The following is a 16,950-nucleotide window of genomic DNA, read 5'->3' as shown; positions in this document are numbered from 1 at the left end:
CCCAACTTTTTAGAGCAGTCTCAGGGCTTGTCCTCCAAACTTCACTGGATTACCCCTCCAACAAGTCTCTGAGCATTTTCAGTCTCAGTATTAAGATGTGGTTTTAGCATGACAACTCTTGCTTAAATACAAGCTATTTGATTCCAGTGAAATGAAATTCAGCTGGGTTTTTCCTCCATTCTTCTTACGTAGTCTCAATTGTCAACTTTATGAACAGTTTATTATATTGGAAGACAGAGGTTTGCTTTATGGCACAACAGAGGAAGAACTCTATTCCAATTCTATACTAATTACTTTTTGGTTCATGTCTTGTTAGTTTTGCCCATGATTGCAATCTCAGAGTACATGATGAATATACCGAATCACGCTGCAAATTAATTTGTTCTTTTTTGTTCCTTATCATCATTTTCAAGCGTAACAGACTACTAAAGGAAAGATTGTGAAAAAAATATCTCTCTACAATGACCTACACTTTAAAGGGGCTTTTTTTGTTGTTTCTTCACACACAAAAAAGAAAATCCTCCACCAATGAAACAATGAATTACTAGTTTGCTATGTCATTCACCTGAAAACAGGACATATAAACCAGACTAATTCAGATGTAACGCAGACCATAATACTCGTGAAACAGCATTGCAGTCTCTCAGGACAATACAGGCAAAAAAAGGGAGTTTATGACCTTTGGAGGAAGGGGCAGGCAACTCAGAAAGACTACAAGGATGTTGTGAAGTTATACAGGGAGAAAAACAGAAGGGCCAAAGCCCAACTAGAACTGGCTACTGCCGTGAAAGACAATAAAATTTGTTTCTATAAATACACGAGCAACGAAAGGAGGGCTAAGGACAATCTCCATCCTTTATTGGATGCAGGGAGAAACATAGTGACAAAGCATGAGGAAAAGGCTGAGGTACTTAATACCTTCTTTGCCTCAGTCTTTAATAGTAAGACCACTTGGTTTCGGGGTACCCAGCGCTCTGAGCTGGAAGACAGGGCCAGGGAGCAGAATGAAGCCTCCATCGTCCAAGGGGAGATGGTTAGCGACCTGCTACACCACTTAGACAGACACAAGTCTATGGGGCCAAATGGGATCCACCCAAGGTTACTGAGGGAGCTGGCAGAACTGCTCACCAAGCCACTTTCCATCATTCATCAGCAGACCTGGCTAACCAAGGAGGTCCCAGTTAACTGGAGGTTAGCAAATGTGAAACCCATCTACAAGAATGGCTGGAAGGAGGATCTGGGGAACTACAGGCCTGTCAGTCTGACCTTGGTGCCAGGGAAGGTTATGGAGCAGAGTGCCATCACATGGCACAAACAGGACAGGTGATCAGGCCCAGTCAGCAGGGGTTTACAAAAGGCAGGTCCTGCTTGACCAACCTGATCTCCTATGAGCAGGTAACCCGCCTAGTGGATGAGGGAAAGGCTGTGGATGTTGTCTACCTGGACTTTAGTAAGGCCTTTGACACTGTTTCCCACAGCATTCTACTGTAGAAACTGGCTGCTTGTGGCCAGACAGATGCATTCTTCACTGGGTAAAAAACTGGCAGGATGGCCAGGCCCAAAGAGTTGTAACTGGAGTTAAATCCAGCTGGCAGCCGGTCACAAGTGGTGTTCCCCAGGGCTCGGTGTCGGGGCCAGTTCTGTTTAATATCTTTATCAATGATCTGGATGAGGGGATTGAGTGCACCCTCAGCAAGTTTGCAGACAACACCAAGTTGGAAGGGAGGGTTGATCTGCTCGAGGGTAGGAAGGCTCTACAGAGGGATCTGGACAGGCTGGATCAATGGGCTGAGGCCAATTGCATGAGATTCAATAAGGCTAAGTGCCGGGTCCTGTACTTGGGTCACAGCAACCCCATGCAGCGCTACAGGCTTGGGGAAGAGTGGCTGGAAAGCTGCCTGGCAGGAAAAGGACTTGCGGGTGTTGGTCAGCAGCTGGCTGAATATGAGCCAGCAGTGTGCCCAAGTGGCAAAGAAGACCAATAGCATCCTGGTTTGTATCAGAAATAGTGTGGCCAGCAGGACTAGGGAAGTGATCGTCCCCCTGTACTCAGTATTTGAGGTGTGGCCTCACCAGTGCTGTTTTCAGGTTTGGGCCTCTCACTACAGGAAAGACATTGAGGTGCTGGAGTGTGTCCAGAGAAGGGCAATGAAGTTGGTGAAGGGTCTAGAGCACAAGTCTTATGAGGAACGGCTGACGGAACTAGGGTTGTTTAATCTGGAGAAAAGGAGGCACAGGGGAGACCTTACCGCTCTCTACAACTACCTGAAAGAAGGTTGTAGCAAGGTGGGTGTCAGTCTCGTCTCCAAAGTAACAAGTGGTAGGACAAGAGGAAACAGCCTCAAGTTGCACCGGGGGAGGTTTAGATTGGCTAGTAGGAAAAATTTCTTCACCAAAAGGGTTGTCACGCATTGAAACAGGCTGCCCAGGGAAGTGGTTGAGTCACCATCCCTGGAGGTATTTAAGACATGTATAGATGCGGCACTTAGGGACACGGTTTAGTGGTGGACTTGGCAGTGTTAGGTTAATGAATGGACTTCACGATCTGAAAGGGTCTTTTCCAACCTAAATGATTCTATGAATACAATCCAAAAGGTTTTTCACAGGATGCCATGAAAAAAAGTAAAATCACATCTTGACAGTTAAACAAACTTAGAGCAAAAAATCAAAGCAGTTACCCAGAAGTACCAATTTCAGTGTTTTAGAAGCCACATCCCTGTCTGTTACTTGCTGTGACCACGAAAGACAGTTAAACCATTATTAAATAAAAATACCTGCAATAAAAATGATGGAAAGAAGCAGTATAGTCTGACTGGGTATGCAGGGTGTATGATTATTACTATTATTATTATTAATAATAATAATTTCACTTCATAACCTAAAAATGCACTTTATCTCTGTACCTTGGAATGGGATGTAGCTCCGCTCTACAGATAAACCCAAGGCCACAAGGCAGCCCTGTAGAGAAGTAGGGAATTAACAGAGCTTGCCTGAGGAAAGCCTTTCAGTGCCAGTCACAGACAGAAGACCAGAGCTGCCTGCTTTCCTCAGCCTCAAAAATGAAACCGTTGTGTCTTTGGTTTTGGGTTTTTTTTTATTGTTGGGGTTTTTTTCAAAACAAACCTCAAAGAATATAACAGTAGGTGATGGGAACTGGACAATGAAATGGATGACAGTAGTTTAGTAAACTTCAAGGCAACAATCATTCAACTTCTTAGAGTTACTTTAATTCCTACTTTAAAAAAATAAAATTAATTACAGCATATAAATCCTTAATCCACAAGGGCTAGTTGTGAATCTGTCCAATGTTTTTCAAAAGTATTTACATTTACACAAATAATAGACAAATTGCTCTAAATTGTCTGTGCAGTTTGCTTCTAGCTGTCTTAGGCACGACGAATGAAGAGATCAAGTAACTCTTGTATGGCAGAATGTATTTAAACAAACTTACCAGAAGCATCAGCATAAATGATCCCAGGTATATGATCAGAAAAAACACAGAAATCATAGCTAGAGTGAGAATTCCACGAATCCACCAATTTTTCCATCTATTTAAAATGAAAAGATTAAAAAGCACACAGTTATAAATGAAAATAAATGCCACTAACTAGAGATTAAAGTGTATTAGAAACAGTGGGAGTTCCAGAAACTTTCATGCTTAATAAAACACATAGCAAGAAACACAGAATCAACCAACTATCCAACTAAATAGGGTACACAGTAAAAGGAATTAAAGGTAGCCACCTTTCTTCTTCCCCCATGCTCCCCCCATCCCAAATGTCATTTGCAATTAACTGGATCAATCCCATATTGAAGCTGCTGTGAAAATACATCAGGACCCTCAAAAAGCATCACATAATCAGCAAGACTGATGGGTGCCCAGCCATGTAAAAACTTACATATGAAAGAAAGGCTGCCAGGTAAAAAGCATATGATTCTTTGTGGAGTAACAGTCAAAAAACCTCAGGTGATCACCAACTATTTTGCCAGGTAGAGGGTTATCTATTGAAAGAGTCCTTTGCTTTTGTAAAGGACGGAACCAGGACAGGAAAACATCTGACAATGAGGGGTCAAACTAGCTGTACTCTTTTACCCTTATAGATCTTTGCAGCTGCTTGTGGCTACTTAAGGAAACCAGAATAGAAATTCCTGTTACCATAGAATCATTTAGGTTGGAAAAGACCCTTTCAGATCATCCAGACCAACTGTTAACTTAACACTGCCAAGTCCACCACTAAACCGTGTCCCTAAGTGCCGCATCTATACATGTCTTAAATACCTCCAGGGATGGTGACTCAACCACTTCCCTGGGCAGCCTGTTTCAACGCTTGACAACCCTTTTGGTGAAGAAATTTTTCCTACTAGCCAATCTAAACCTCCCCCGGTGCAACTTGAGGCTGTTTCCTCTTGTCCTATCACTTGTTACTTTGGAGATGAGACTGACACCCACCTTGCTACAACCTTCTTTCAGGTAGTTGTAGAGAGCAGTAAGGTCTCCCCTGTGCTTCCTTTTCTCCAGATTAAACAACCCTAGTTCCGTCAGCCGTTCCTCATAAGACTTGTGCTCTAGACCCTTCACCAGACATGCTACAGCACCTCAATGTCTTTCTTGTGGTGAGAGACCCCAAACTGAACACAGTACTCAAGATGCAAAATGCCTTATTTGAAAAAATAAGAGTTGTCTTTAAAAAAACCCAAACAACTGGGAAGTATTTGCTGCTGGATGGGTTTTGTTTGTTTGTTTTTGTAATTTCTAGAGTAACCAAAATGTTATTTCCCACACATACAGCCACTACCAACACCCTATCCTCAAAGGCCACTATTCTGAAAAAAAATCAAGAGCCTAGTTCATTTAAAAAAAATAAATTAAAAAAACCTCATCACCTGCTCCGCTTTGCCATGAAAATGTTTCTAGTTGTCAACAGCCTGTATTTTATTGTTCATATTACTTTTCATTAAGTTTTTCTCCTCTTTTGCCTGTGTTTTTCCCTTCAGGAATTTTGCCTCTAAAAGTACACTGAACCAAATATCATAAGTTACTGCTAAACACTGAAAATCCTACTATAGCTTAAAGATATTCTGCCTAATGTTCTGTTTTATATCAGTCTTGTGTTTCATTGCTGCACCAGGAGATACACCTGATTCAGGGGCCACTGTTAGTTTTGCATCATACTCCAGTTTTAATGTAAACTTCAACTATATCAATGTGATTTTCAAGGATGTTATTCATCAGCAGGTTAATGGCAGCTAAAGCCACTTAACTGGATTTGCCCTAAGTATCAGAACAAAGGCACAACAGGCTTAATCATAACAGATGCTTTATGTTCCTCTATGATGTGGGCTACAGAATAGCAGCTTGCTCCTAGTGGCATATGTATAGCGAGCAAGACTTTTAGAAGAATTCAACTTCCCTTAAGAATAATGTTAAAATACCACATAGTAACTTCAGGGTGTTGACAAGCACAGCACTGGAAAGATAGCTTCAGTAAGAAAGACAACAAGCTCCAGAATCTAGGAAGCCACTATTGTATCCTAACTCCCTACTGGAAAGTTATGGATACTATTTCCTCTAAAGGCCAAATACAAAAAGAAACAGTATTTCTGCGAATTACAGTGCAACTCACTCATGTTATGTATTATGACAACAGCTCTGGTGGGACTGCCAGTTACTAAACTAGTGGGTCATTTTGAATCTAGCATTCATAAAGCACCAAGAATTTAATTTTGCACTCAAAGCACCTTTGTGCAAACACTCCAATAAAGAATTTCAAGCACGTGAAACGGGAAAGGTTTCACCTGCGTCTCTTAGTTGCAGGCTTTGAGGTATCAGCATGAAAGTGCCCTTTGGAACAAGTCTGATTTGGAAACCTAAGACTTCCACAACGTTTGACATGGTAAGAGAACTCTGAAAGTGATAGGAACTAGACACTCTTTGCAGTGTGATGGCAGTAGAGAACGTCACATTCTGCTCACAGCTGTGCAGTTTAGAAACATGCTTTTTGAAACCTGGGAACAATATGTTTGTTTATAGCTCCCAGACATCACAAAAGAAACAGACAACAGATGAGAAAAGGAGCAAGTAAAAAACCTGTAGTTTCATGCTGCTATTGGAGATACCTACTGGAGATGTTTTTGGGTTTTTTTGTTTTGTTTTGTTTTTTTACAAGGATTTGAAAGTTTTTAATTGTAGTCTGGATTGGAGGTCCTTCCTCTGACTCCTGGAAGACCTAAGTTGCGTCTAAAATATACATTGTATTGGTTTGCCATGTTGAATGTAAGTTATATATGATACCAAAAAACTACCTAGTAAAATGAACGTGCGTATGTGATCTATCACACACCTAAATGCTCTTTCATTGCATTAGTGAAAAAAAATGTAATGCAAATTGCCACCTCCAAAAGAGTTTGACTGATCAAGTGTTGTAGAGGGACTGTATAAAAAATTATACTAGGAACTTTATTCGTTAGCCTCCATGAGTATGCAGGTCCCCATGATTATCTGTCTATCTATACACATACACACACCCCTGCATTTGCTAGCCCTTAAGCTCCTGTGAACAGGGCTTGAAGGCAGAAACCTAGGTTTGAAAGGAGATAGCAGGAAAAAATTAAACATTGTTTAAAAAGTATGAAAAGAAAAGCTATATTGTATTTAACTGTAAATAAAAATTATTTAGAAGTGGAAATGCTGTCACAAAAAGCTAGCAAAGCTCACCGAGAGAATTGATACTTCTTCCCTTTTCATTTATGCACAAATACCGCCCACCCTTAACCTTGGATATAGGAAATCAGTTTATTATAACCCCTAGAAATAGTTGTTCTAGATATCAAACCCAGTGACTATTCTTTAGCCCATTTTATTGCAATGCTCAGACTGAGCAATGGCAAATGTTTACGTAAACCGTAGCTAAACATTGCAGCAGCTGACTTGGAAATGCATGCAATGGGCAATCTTCAGGTATATGCAAAAAATATTACACTGAAGGGACTATAAAAGCATAAATGAATCAATGATATCCAGTAAAAATTTATCCTTGAATTGTCATGTGTATCATATGATATTTAAAACTGCAGTACAATCTGTAAGAATTAAAACTGCAACATAATCTGTAAGAATTTGAGCCAACAGCTATCAAATTTGAGAGCTGTTTGTTTTACTATACCTGGCAGACAAGCCTGACAAAGCCCTTTTGAGGATTTCTGGAGTGCTGTCTGTTGGTGGAGGAACATCAGGAACATCTGAATCACTTCTAAGATCCAACTCACCAAGTCTTTCTTCCAAATCCACTTCCTATGGAAAAAAAAGAAGAAGAAAAAAAAAAGAAAACAAACACAATATGCAAGATTATTAGTTATCATGTCAAAAAATAGTATTCAGAGTCATAAACATTACTTTAGGAACTGATAATATCTACATTACTTTCTAAAAAGACAACAATGCTGTACTAGTGAAACTGTCGATGTTGTAGGAGACAAATGTATCCCAATAAATGTTTATAAGAAGGCCAGTACTCAGATGTTGTGACATTACCTGTTGTGCTCAGGAAACTTCACATTCTAGGCATTTTTTCAACCCATGTACATAAGCATGACAATATATGTTTCCAGAAATACTACAGCTGACAGAGAACACGTGAGTTTAACAGAAATCCCCAACCCTCTAACACATTCCCTTACCTACATCTCAGACTAACCTTTTATGGAATAAGGATAAGGGTCTTCTGGTGGTTTACTGTCACATTAAGAAAAAAAAGGAAATGGAATGCATGAAAAAACAGTGCCTTTGTACAATGCAAAGAGGTTGCTAGCACAGTCTCATACATACATATGCTAGGACTTGAACCCTCTAGCTCGAAAAGAATGACCCAAAACAAAACTGTGAAGTCACCAAGTGTCCTATGGACACAGTATTACTCAGAATAATTTCTTGTATGACTCCAACACTGCAGTTGTTTCTTCAGTATTCACTAATGACCACTCAGGAAGACATCATCTAGACAGACTGTGTGTCTAACCCAAATGCAAAATAGGCAGTACATATTTTGGTGACAATGTACAAATTGTCACCAACGGTCAGAGTAGACGGTCATGACTATTTTTCCCTCAGTTAAAGCCAACACTAAGGGTGCTGTTGATTCAGTTCACTCGTCGTAATGTTACAAACACAACTGCAGGGAGTCAGAAGGCTGCGCTCAGCCCTGGTGCAGCAGTAAGGCAGAGAGCTGTCTCTAGTTCAGTGTCTGGCTCTCTTGAGACCTGAATTTCCTCCCGACCTCCCTGACTTGCCTCACGTCCTTACAATCCCAAACAGCTTCCAGCCCACCCTGCTACCTCAGGTTCATCAGTTCTTAACAGCTCTTGGGACTGTGAAGTAACCACGCTTGAAAACTTTTCTCACCACTGCTATATTGCTATTTCTCAGCCGCCCTCTCTTTCCAACTTCCTCATCGCAGATCTTGGTTCTTTCTTCTTAATCTGCTTCCATGAACATGACTGCTTTTCTTTCCTACTTTTCCTTAACAATATTTTCTTCCCTTGTTCTAAGTAGTTCGGGCATTTTGGAAGACGGCAGAGATATATCCTCCCTCTTGCCTCCTCCACAAGACACCACAGAACTAAGGGGGCCTCCCATCCCGGCCATCGCAAGGTTACTCTGCTTACAGGCTGTAGCCTTTTCCTCTCAATCCGTTGGCCTTTTCCAGGAAGCTACACTTCAGTGTAACCATTGCCTCAGTGACTGACCTTTGCAAACGACGCGGGTGGAAAAGAGAAGGCTTTTCAAGCCTCGCCGTCCGAAGGAGGAAGCCCTGGATGCCCGGAGGCTGCGCCGCAGCGGCGGCGGGGAGGGGCTGGGGGTCTGGCCCCGGCCCCGGGAGCTGACCAGGGTGCTGCTGCGGCGCTGTGCTCTCCCCTCGGACCCTCCAGGGACGCTACTCCGAGGGAAAAAAACACCATCCTCTCAATTTTTAAGTTGTTTTGACCTTTGCAGAACCCGAGACGGTGAGCTGACGCTATAAACATGCACAAGGAAAACGGGTAGCGACAGGAAAAGCAATTCTGTTTTTTTTAACACGTTAGGCCTGTGTTTTTCTCATTCCTTTTATGTCCCACACACGTGCCCAAGATGAAATTCTTGAATGGATTTTACAACATTTGCTTCTTTGAAAAACACGATCAATGCTTTCCCTATTCCTTGAAACCCCACAGTTGAATAATTATTAGGCAGACATTGCATATAACTGATACAAGTAAGAAAAGCAAATATGCCAACTGTGGTCCAGACTTTGGAAAGTCTGTAGAACACCTGAAAAAGCACATAAATAAATAAAAAATTACTGTGCTTGCAACCCTGTTATTTAGAGATATTTCTCATAGTGTTGTACCATAGCTGAGGAAATAAATTATAGATGCAATTGGGGGATCCCAAAGCCATGTTCCAACTACTGTGACATGTGCTGGAGTGCAGCAAGCTGTCTGTACAGTTCTAGAAGACACTACTCACTGTGCAGATGATAGACAGTAATGCCAGCCCTAAGACCACGACTTAATGTCTTTATTATTTATCCCTGCTTGCACATAGCAAAGATGTTCTCTCTTTTAAGCACTCTCAACTAAGAATACCCCTAAACTTTTTTTGTTCCATTTTTGGGCTTTTGGTATTGCAGAAGATGCTTCCATACTCAACTGGTGCTTAAAAATTAAAAAAAAAAAAAATCATAATTAGCTTTATCCCTCTGATATTTAACACACAACTGTCACTTACAAACCTCATTAGAAGCAATGTTTTAGATTTGCTATTTCCAACATCTGAATTCACAGGTGCATGGCATTTTTCAGAGTATCTGAACGCCTTCAAGAAGGAGTCTGTGTTTATCCAATGTGTTTTTCAGTAGCTCATGCTTCATACTGCTGCTACTGGGAGCTTGGCTGGTGCAACCTGCAAGCTGCATAGAACTTGGTGCATTTGGTCATTTTTTTAGCTTTACGTTGTTACAATAACCAGTGGGAGACAACCCCCCAAATATCTTCAACTTCCCTTTGTAACATACCTCAAAAATTACTTTGAACACTTGATTTTCCATTTAATTGCTATAATGGCCACAACCATTTCCTGAATAAGGTGTTTAGTTTACAAAGTCAGAAGCCAAAGAGGAAGTTGTTCACCAAAAGCTACTTAATTGTCTTCTGCATCATGAAGTGCTTAGAGAACCCCATCACTGGGGGACAAGTCTTTCTTGCTAATGGTTTTCTTAATTATTTTACATGATTGATTACAAATGTTCCAGTTCATAGCCATGAATAAAAACAATCATTATGGAAGTAAACACTAAGCTAATCACTATCAAAATCCTCAAAACAAAACAAAAAAAATCAAGAGTCTTGCTACTTCAGCTTGACCTTGTAGAAGCAGTTTTGGAGTTCAATATAAAACCAAGCAGCCCTTTCCTCTCCTGTTCTTCAGGTTTGGGATTTGGCCAAGCTGAACACACAGTAACGACAAGGTCCTGCAAGGGGTATTAATTGAAATGCCATGGGTTTCATACCATCAGCAGGTATTTACAAGGTTTTCAAAGGTTAATTGAAAACAGCATAAGTTGTACTGTCCTAAGTGACTAAGACACCTTTCAAACCCAACTCCAAATTAAGCGTTTGATCAAGGTGTTTTCATTTTTTTTCAGAGTTCTCAAACTGCAGGTGACAGAGCCTTTTACATGCAGAATGTGTGCCACTCCCATCTCCTTGATTCACATCCCAAGTGTCTGTAATGGATAGATGTTGCAATGAGGTCACTGCCTTGCTTCTCTTCATTTGAAGGCACATGTTCATTCAAGAGAACCTATCTGATCAGCTCATAGAATACAAGTCCAACAAGGCTGAGATGATGCAGGCCTAACAAGTACAGGGAAGAAGGCAAACATGACAGTTATTCACATGCTACAAACAGCTCAGCACATAAAAAACATGCCTATCTAACACACTACAATGCTCGTCAGTTTTCATCATTTCCAAAGTACCGCGAGACAAAGGTTTATTTAGTTGCGGGGGTTTGTTTTGTTTTAATTTTGGTGTTCTTAAAGACAAGACTTTCATCCTTAGGCTAAATCTTCTGTACAAGACCACAAATACTTGGCCATACAAAGGAGGAATTCAAACAGTCAAGAGCCTGAGCCTCCTTAACAGGATTTCAGAATATGTGACATCTTGCCACAAATTAAGCTTCCATGTGGATTTCTGCTTACTGGCTACTTTGCAACAGCTACCAGAATACAGCCATGTGTCATGCAGAAAAAAAGAGACATGTCAACCTTTCATCATCTAAAAGGACATACGCATCTGAATTGTTGTTTTGTACCACACGTCCTCCACTACAATTAACACGTGCCGAGTGAACCACACACACGAATTATTCTAGTTACAAAGGCACTTGCAATATTTTACTTGTACTGCATGTTTTTCCAGGACACAATAAGGAACTCCCAAGTAGAGAGCAGCTATGGTTTTTCTTGGAGAATGCAGCATCTACACAAAGAGCAACTGAGAAAATGAAGACATTTTACAACATCTTATGTGAAAAAAGTTAGCAAGCAAATGAACTTAATTACTGTCATTTTACCTGTGTGTTACTTAAGTTTTCTCCTTCAGCTTTGACTTGTCTGCAGTCTGCCCCATAAGGTTTACAATGAAGTCAACAGTTCAGTTAGACCACATGGTAGCATATTTAATTAGATGTACCTTGATACCTTCCCCTGAAGTCAAGATATCAAAGTGTCAGAAGATCCTGAATAATGAAACCTTTTTTTCCGAACTCTTAAAGCCTGACATATGCAAAAACACAAGTGAGAGAACTGCACACACTGAATCAAAGACCAAAACCTACAGAACTTTTACTACCTGCATTAGTACTAATTCACCACTTCCAAGAAAACAAGAGGTTTGGAAATGGTCAACTGTCCTGGTTTTGGCTGGGATAGAGTTAATTGTCTCTCTAGTAGCTGGTATAGCGTTATGTTTTGGATTCAGTATGAGAAGAATGTTGATAACACACTGATGTTTTCAGTTTTTGCTAAGTAGTGTTTAGACTAAGTCAAGGACTTTTCAGCTTCTCATGCCCAGCCAGCAAGAAGGCTGGAGGGGCACAAGAAGTTGGGAGGGGACACAGCCAGGACACCTGACCCAAACTGGCCAAAGGGATATTCCATACCATGTGACGTCATGCCTAGTATATAAACTGGGGGGAGTTGGCCTGGGGGACAGATCACTCTCGGGAACTAACTGTGCAAGTGGTGAGCAATTGCACTGTGCATCACTTGTTTTGTACATTCCAATCCTTTTATTATTATTACTGTTGTTATTATTATAATTATTAGTTTCTCCCTTTCTGTTGTATTAAACTGTTCTTATCTCAACCCACAAGTTTTACCTTCTTCCTTCCAATTCTCTCCCCCATCCCACTGCGGGGGGTGCGGAGGGCAGAGTGTGAGTGAACGGCTGCGTGGTGCCTAGTTGCTGGCTGGGGTTAAACCACAACATTAGTAAAGAATGCAAACAACTGGAATTTTAAAAGAAGCATGAACACACACAGATCAATCTCTAAAACTTTAACTGACTTATAAATATTAAGTATTTGAATGCCAAACCATTCCTTTTGCTCCCAAGGGCCACAGAGTATTTATGAAGGCACCATGACAAGACATTCTTAGGAAAAAAGTGTCCAGGGCAAGCAGCAGCAAATAAGAAAGGGACTACCAAAAAAAATCACTCCTGCATGCACAGGGCAACGCAAAGAAACAACAAACTTATGAAATTGCAAAGCCCTACGGGGCAAGGGCATGTTCAAGGGAATTTTGCAAAAAGCCATCAGCTCAACAAGCTAGTGAGCAATTGAAGACACCAAGACTTGCAGAGCTTGGGAACTTCAAGAAGGAGCTTCACAAAGGGCATACCATATTGCTTCATACAAAACCAGGGAAGTTAACTTTTATTTGAAATGATATGGATGTAGAAATGGCTACCAGTTGTTTCCAGTTAGTGGTAAAAACCCACACAAATGAGAAAAAATCCAGCTTCACGTAAATTCAGTAGGAAATTAATATCTATGCACATAGTAAGCATAACATGAGAAGTATCAGATTACATACTGAAAACAGGACTAAAAGTAGAAAAGATAAAACCTTCCAGACATATTTAGTGTTCGTGGAGTTCTTCAGCAAACACAGAGCGCTTCTCCACTTGGGCAAATGAAGTACATTAAAGCATGTCACCTTTACATATCTGGAAGTCTGAGTTAATTGGGTCAACAAGAGCAGAAGCAGCACAAAGCAGTTACCATATGAAAAGAGACAACCAAGTTTTCTCCTTCATTACAAGTGAGGAAGAGGGTGATGTTTCTGAGCTGTGTACTAGGAAGCAGCGGAAACCCACTGCATCATGGCCATCCTGAGTAGTTATGAACAAAAGAACAAGTTTTGGGTCCAAATACGCAACTACCACGCCAAATAGGTCATCTCAAAATGGCCAAAGGACAATAAGGGATCCACTTGTTGTAAAGGTCAGACGAGGTAGAGCATAAAGACAACCATCTAAGAAGGCATATAATGTGGCATCTGTGAATCCAGATGACCAGATGCTTCCCATCAAATCACCTACAGCAGACATTACCTCTATACTCATATTCAAAACAGACACCCAAACTGTGACCCATTGATAGAAAACTCAGTACAAAATGCTGGTTTATCTTTATAGTTACCAACACTGAAGACAGCTTAATATATATAATTGATCCTTAACGTTACTTGTGAGCCACAACAAGAGTCACCGGTACTGTGCATATTGCACATAGGTTGGACAACTCTTAATGGGAACAAGAAGGGTCCCCCAAATAATCCATCAAAAAGTCTTCTGTGTGGTGGAAAAGGCTTTCCATATGTAACAGTTCAAGCAATCATCATAAATGTATGTGTATTGAAATGTATCTCCTGTAACCAACATCCTAGCTGCATACACAACAGCAGAGTCCTTCCCGTTTCCACATATCTGAAACTGCATGAAACACTGGACTGTTGAGCAGCTAAAGTAAAAGCGCAGTAGGCCCATAGGCAAGCACAGCGTTTTCATCTCTGGAAATCACGCAGGTAAACCAAGAATAATGTTAGCAAGTTTTAGGTGTACACTTTTGAGATCCAGCAAGTAGAGGCTTTGAACAGGAAGATTTCTTTGAAGGCGGCTCACTGTGCACCTCAGAAATGAGCTTAGCCTACAAAATAAAGCAAACCTGAACAACGCTACAGAAAAACAGCTTTTTGAGCACACTGCTACAGGAAATCATGTTTAAAAGTTATTTCTCATCTAGAGAGGAATACTCTCTGCACAGCTATAGTCTAAACATTACCTCATTTGATCACAAGCCCTCAACGCAGCACAGTACTGCAAATTTTCAAGTTCATTGGCTTTGAGTTCATGCAACCAAAGCGCAGAATAAAAAACGACTATCAAGTTTCACTTTCCAGTTCCTTGCGACAACACCTAAAGCAGACTGCACACTCTGCATCTTCGAATCCATGCAGGTTTAAATAGTCACCAATTCGGGAGCCCTCCACCATGTATTGCGAACTCAATGTAGCCATCAGAAAGCTTTTTTTTTTTTCTTTTTAATTCCAGTTACCAAAATGAGAACATCTCTTTCATTTTATTCAGACAATTAGCAACCATGATGTGCTTAGCTTTTGTAGAGATAAGCCTTAACTCCACAGCAAACAAAAGAACAGCACGGTGGCTGTTTTGCCACTATAATGAACCTGATGCATAGACATAGTATTTCGAAAACCTCCTGCCTTAGCAGAAATGTTATACTGTAAGTCCTTCCCGGGCCAGAGGTGAATGCCTATCACTTAAAAGGCCATAAAACAGAAACAGTTTCTGGGCGAGTGCTGACACAGCCTTTAAGCGGAGCAGATCACCATTCCGGGTTTGCTTCCGTGCTGCCACTGGCACAACCACGCCGAAGCACGCTCTCTGCCCGGCCCAGCTACTTCGGCAAGGGGTGAACCCCAACACACAGCCTCACGGGTCGACGGCGTTCAGCTTTTGCTGCGGGCCCGGAGACGAAACGGGACGCTCTCCTTTCAGTCTCGCCGGGGGTGGGTGGGTGGGTGGTGGACACGCGTGGGCCCCTAAGGCCGGCGCACCGGGCGCTGAGGCCACTTGGCGCGCCGCCCGCTCGCCGCTCCCGCCGCGCAGGACGAACGGCAGCGCTACAGCGCGGGGAGGGGCGGGGGAAGGATGGCTCTCCGAGGCGAGGGGCGCAGCGTGGCGCCCCACGCGCGTCGCAGTCGGGGCCCGGCGATCCCGGGGGGGGGGGGGTCGGGGGGGGGGGGGCAGCGCCGCTCCCCGGCCCCCGCCCCTCCCCTCCCCGCGCGGAGCGGGAGCCGCGCGCACCCGCGCACCGGCCCCAACGGCCACCGGCCTCGCGCCCTCACCTTGTCGCTCCCCGCCTCCTCCTCCTCCTCCTCCTCCTTCTCCTTCTCGTCGGCGGCCGCCCTCCGCCGCCGCGCCGACATCGCGTCGCGGGAGCCCAACGCCCACCCAGCGGCGAGCGGGAGCAGGCGGGGCCGGGCCAATCGGGACGGGGAGGGCGCGGAGGCCGCGCCGCGGAGCCCGGCCGCCGCCGCCGCCGCCGCCTCCTCCTCCTCCTCCTCCTCCTCCTCCTCCTCCTCTTCCTCCTTCTCCTTCTCTGAGAAGCCTGGCGCTATACCCCCCCCCCCGGGGAGGGGGGCGCTCTCGCTGCGGACGCCGCCGCCACAGCTCGGGGGCGAGGCCGGACCCCACCGCCCCGGGAGCGGAGAAGCGCCCGCGTCCCCGCGGCGGCGGCGGCGGCTGAGGCGGAGAAGGCGGGGCGGGGTCGCCCAGGTGCGCCCGCCGCTCCGCCCCCGACACTGGCCCCGCCCCCGGCCGGCGCAGGGGGCGGGGCGGGGCGGGGCGGGGGGGTAGCGCGGCGGCGGGGGGGAAGCGACCGCCCCGGCCCGCGGTTCTCCCGGCCCGTTCACCGCCCGCCGCGGTGGTTCCCGTCGGCCAGGGGCCCGGTGGATTCGTGCGGTGGGCACCCGCAGCCGAGGCGGACGCCCGGGCCGCCACCCACTCGCGTGGCTCCTCCCGCGCCTCCCCGCAAAGCCCTGCGACACGGGCGTGGACCTCAAGGTTGTTTTCTCCCGGGTTGCCCGAACGGCCCCGGGCATGCTGCGTGCCTGCAGTCCATCGGTGAAATCCCCAGGGAGACAGGGCAGGCGTCTCCACGCAGCTCTGTATGGACACCCGTGGACGCCGGTGCTGCAGCCCACGCGGGCATGGCTGGTTGCCTGTGGAGCGCTTTGCTTTCCTCCAGGATACTTAGGTTCACCCGCTGTATGTCTGTTTGGAAAGGCAGGTTCGGTGCATGCCCCGTTCCTGCCCCACCACGCCACGTGCCCCGCAAAGCACGGTGCCACCGGCTTGCACAGAAAAGTAACGCACCTGCCCCAGGGTTCACAGTCAAGAAAAATGCTCTGTGAGGGCAGTTGAACGTGCTCCGTAAGAGATATTACACCGTCAGCTCTATCTTCCTCTTAAAATAGCCCCTATTTATAGACAGGCAACCCCAGGAGCTGTGCAGGGAGCGGCTGTGAAAGGCACACAGCGCACGGACCCTCTTCGCCGGAGCTGCGCCTGTGCGGGAGACAGCAGGGGCAGGCCTGGGTGCGCAGCGAAGTGGGACGCGTCCCTGCGCAAGGACAAGCAGACCCTGCTGAACCTGACGAGCTGTCCAGAAATCACCCGTCTGATGAAACTTGCTACAGTGCAGCGTCATCCTGGCTCTCTGGCCAGTTCAGATGATGGCATTGGAGCACTTCTCAACTCTAGCACACTGCTGTCGGGTGATCAGGAGAGCAAACGCTACCTTCACTTCCCAAAGCCTGC

General features: G+C 44.4%; 1 protein-coding gene across 1 annotated transcript in view; it reads right to left on the bottom strand.

Annotated features, from left to right (window-relative positions):
- The window catches only part of CDS1 (CDP-diacylglycerol synthase 1), a 37,079-nt gene extending 21,498 nt beyond the window's left edge, over window positions 1-15,581 (bottom strand). The window contains exons 1-3 of the mRNA XM_075023377.1: window positions 15,477-15,581; window positions 7,164-7,291; window positions 3,452-3,548 (exon numbers count right to left, since the gene is read on the bottom strand). Coding sequence (XP_074879478.1) covers window positions 3,452-3,548; window positions 7,164-7,291; window positions 15,477-15,557 — 306 coding nt within the window. The 5' untranslated portion in view covers window positions 15,558-15,581. The remainder of the gene's footprint in view (window positions 1-3,451; window positions 3,549-7,163; window positions 7,292-15,476) is intronic.
- Between the last annotated feature and the right edge of the window lie 1,369 nt (window positions 15,582-16,950).

Source organism: Buteo buteo, chromosome 1 (genome assembly GCF_964188355.1).
Source record: "Buteo buteo chromosome 1, bButBut1.hap1.1, whole genome shotgun sequence".
In the NCBI taxonomy this organism is placed as follows: Eukaryota; Metazoa; Chordata; class Aves; order Accipitriformes; family Accipitridae; genus Buteo; species Buteo buteo.
Note: the sequence above shows the minus strand (reverse complement) of the source record. Positions and strands in the feature narration are given on the sequence as shown.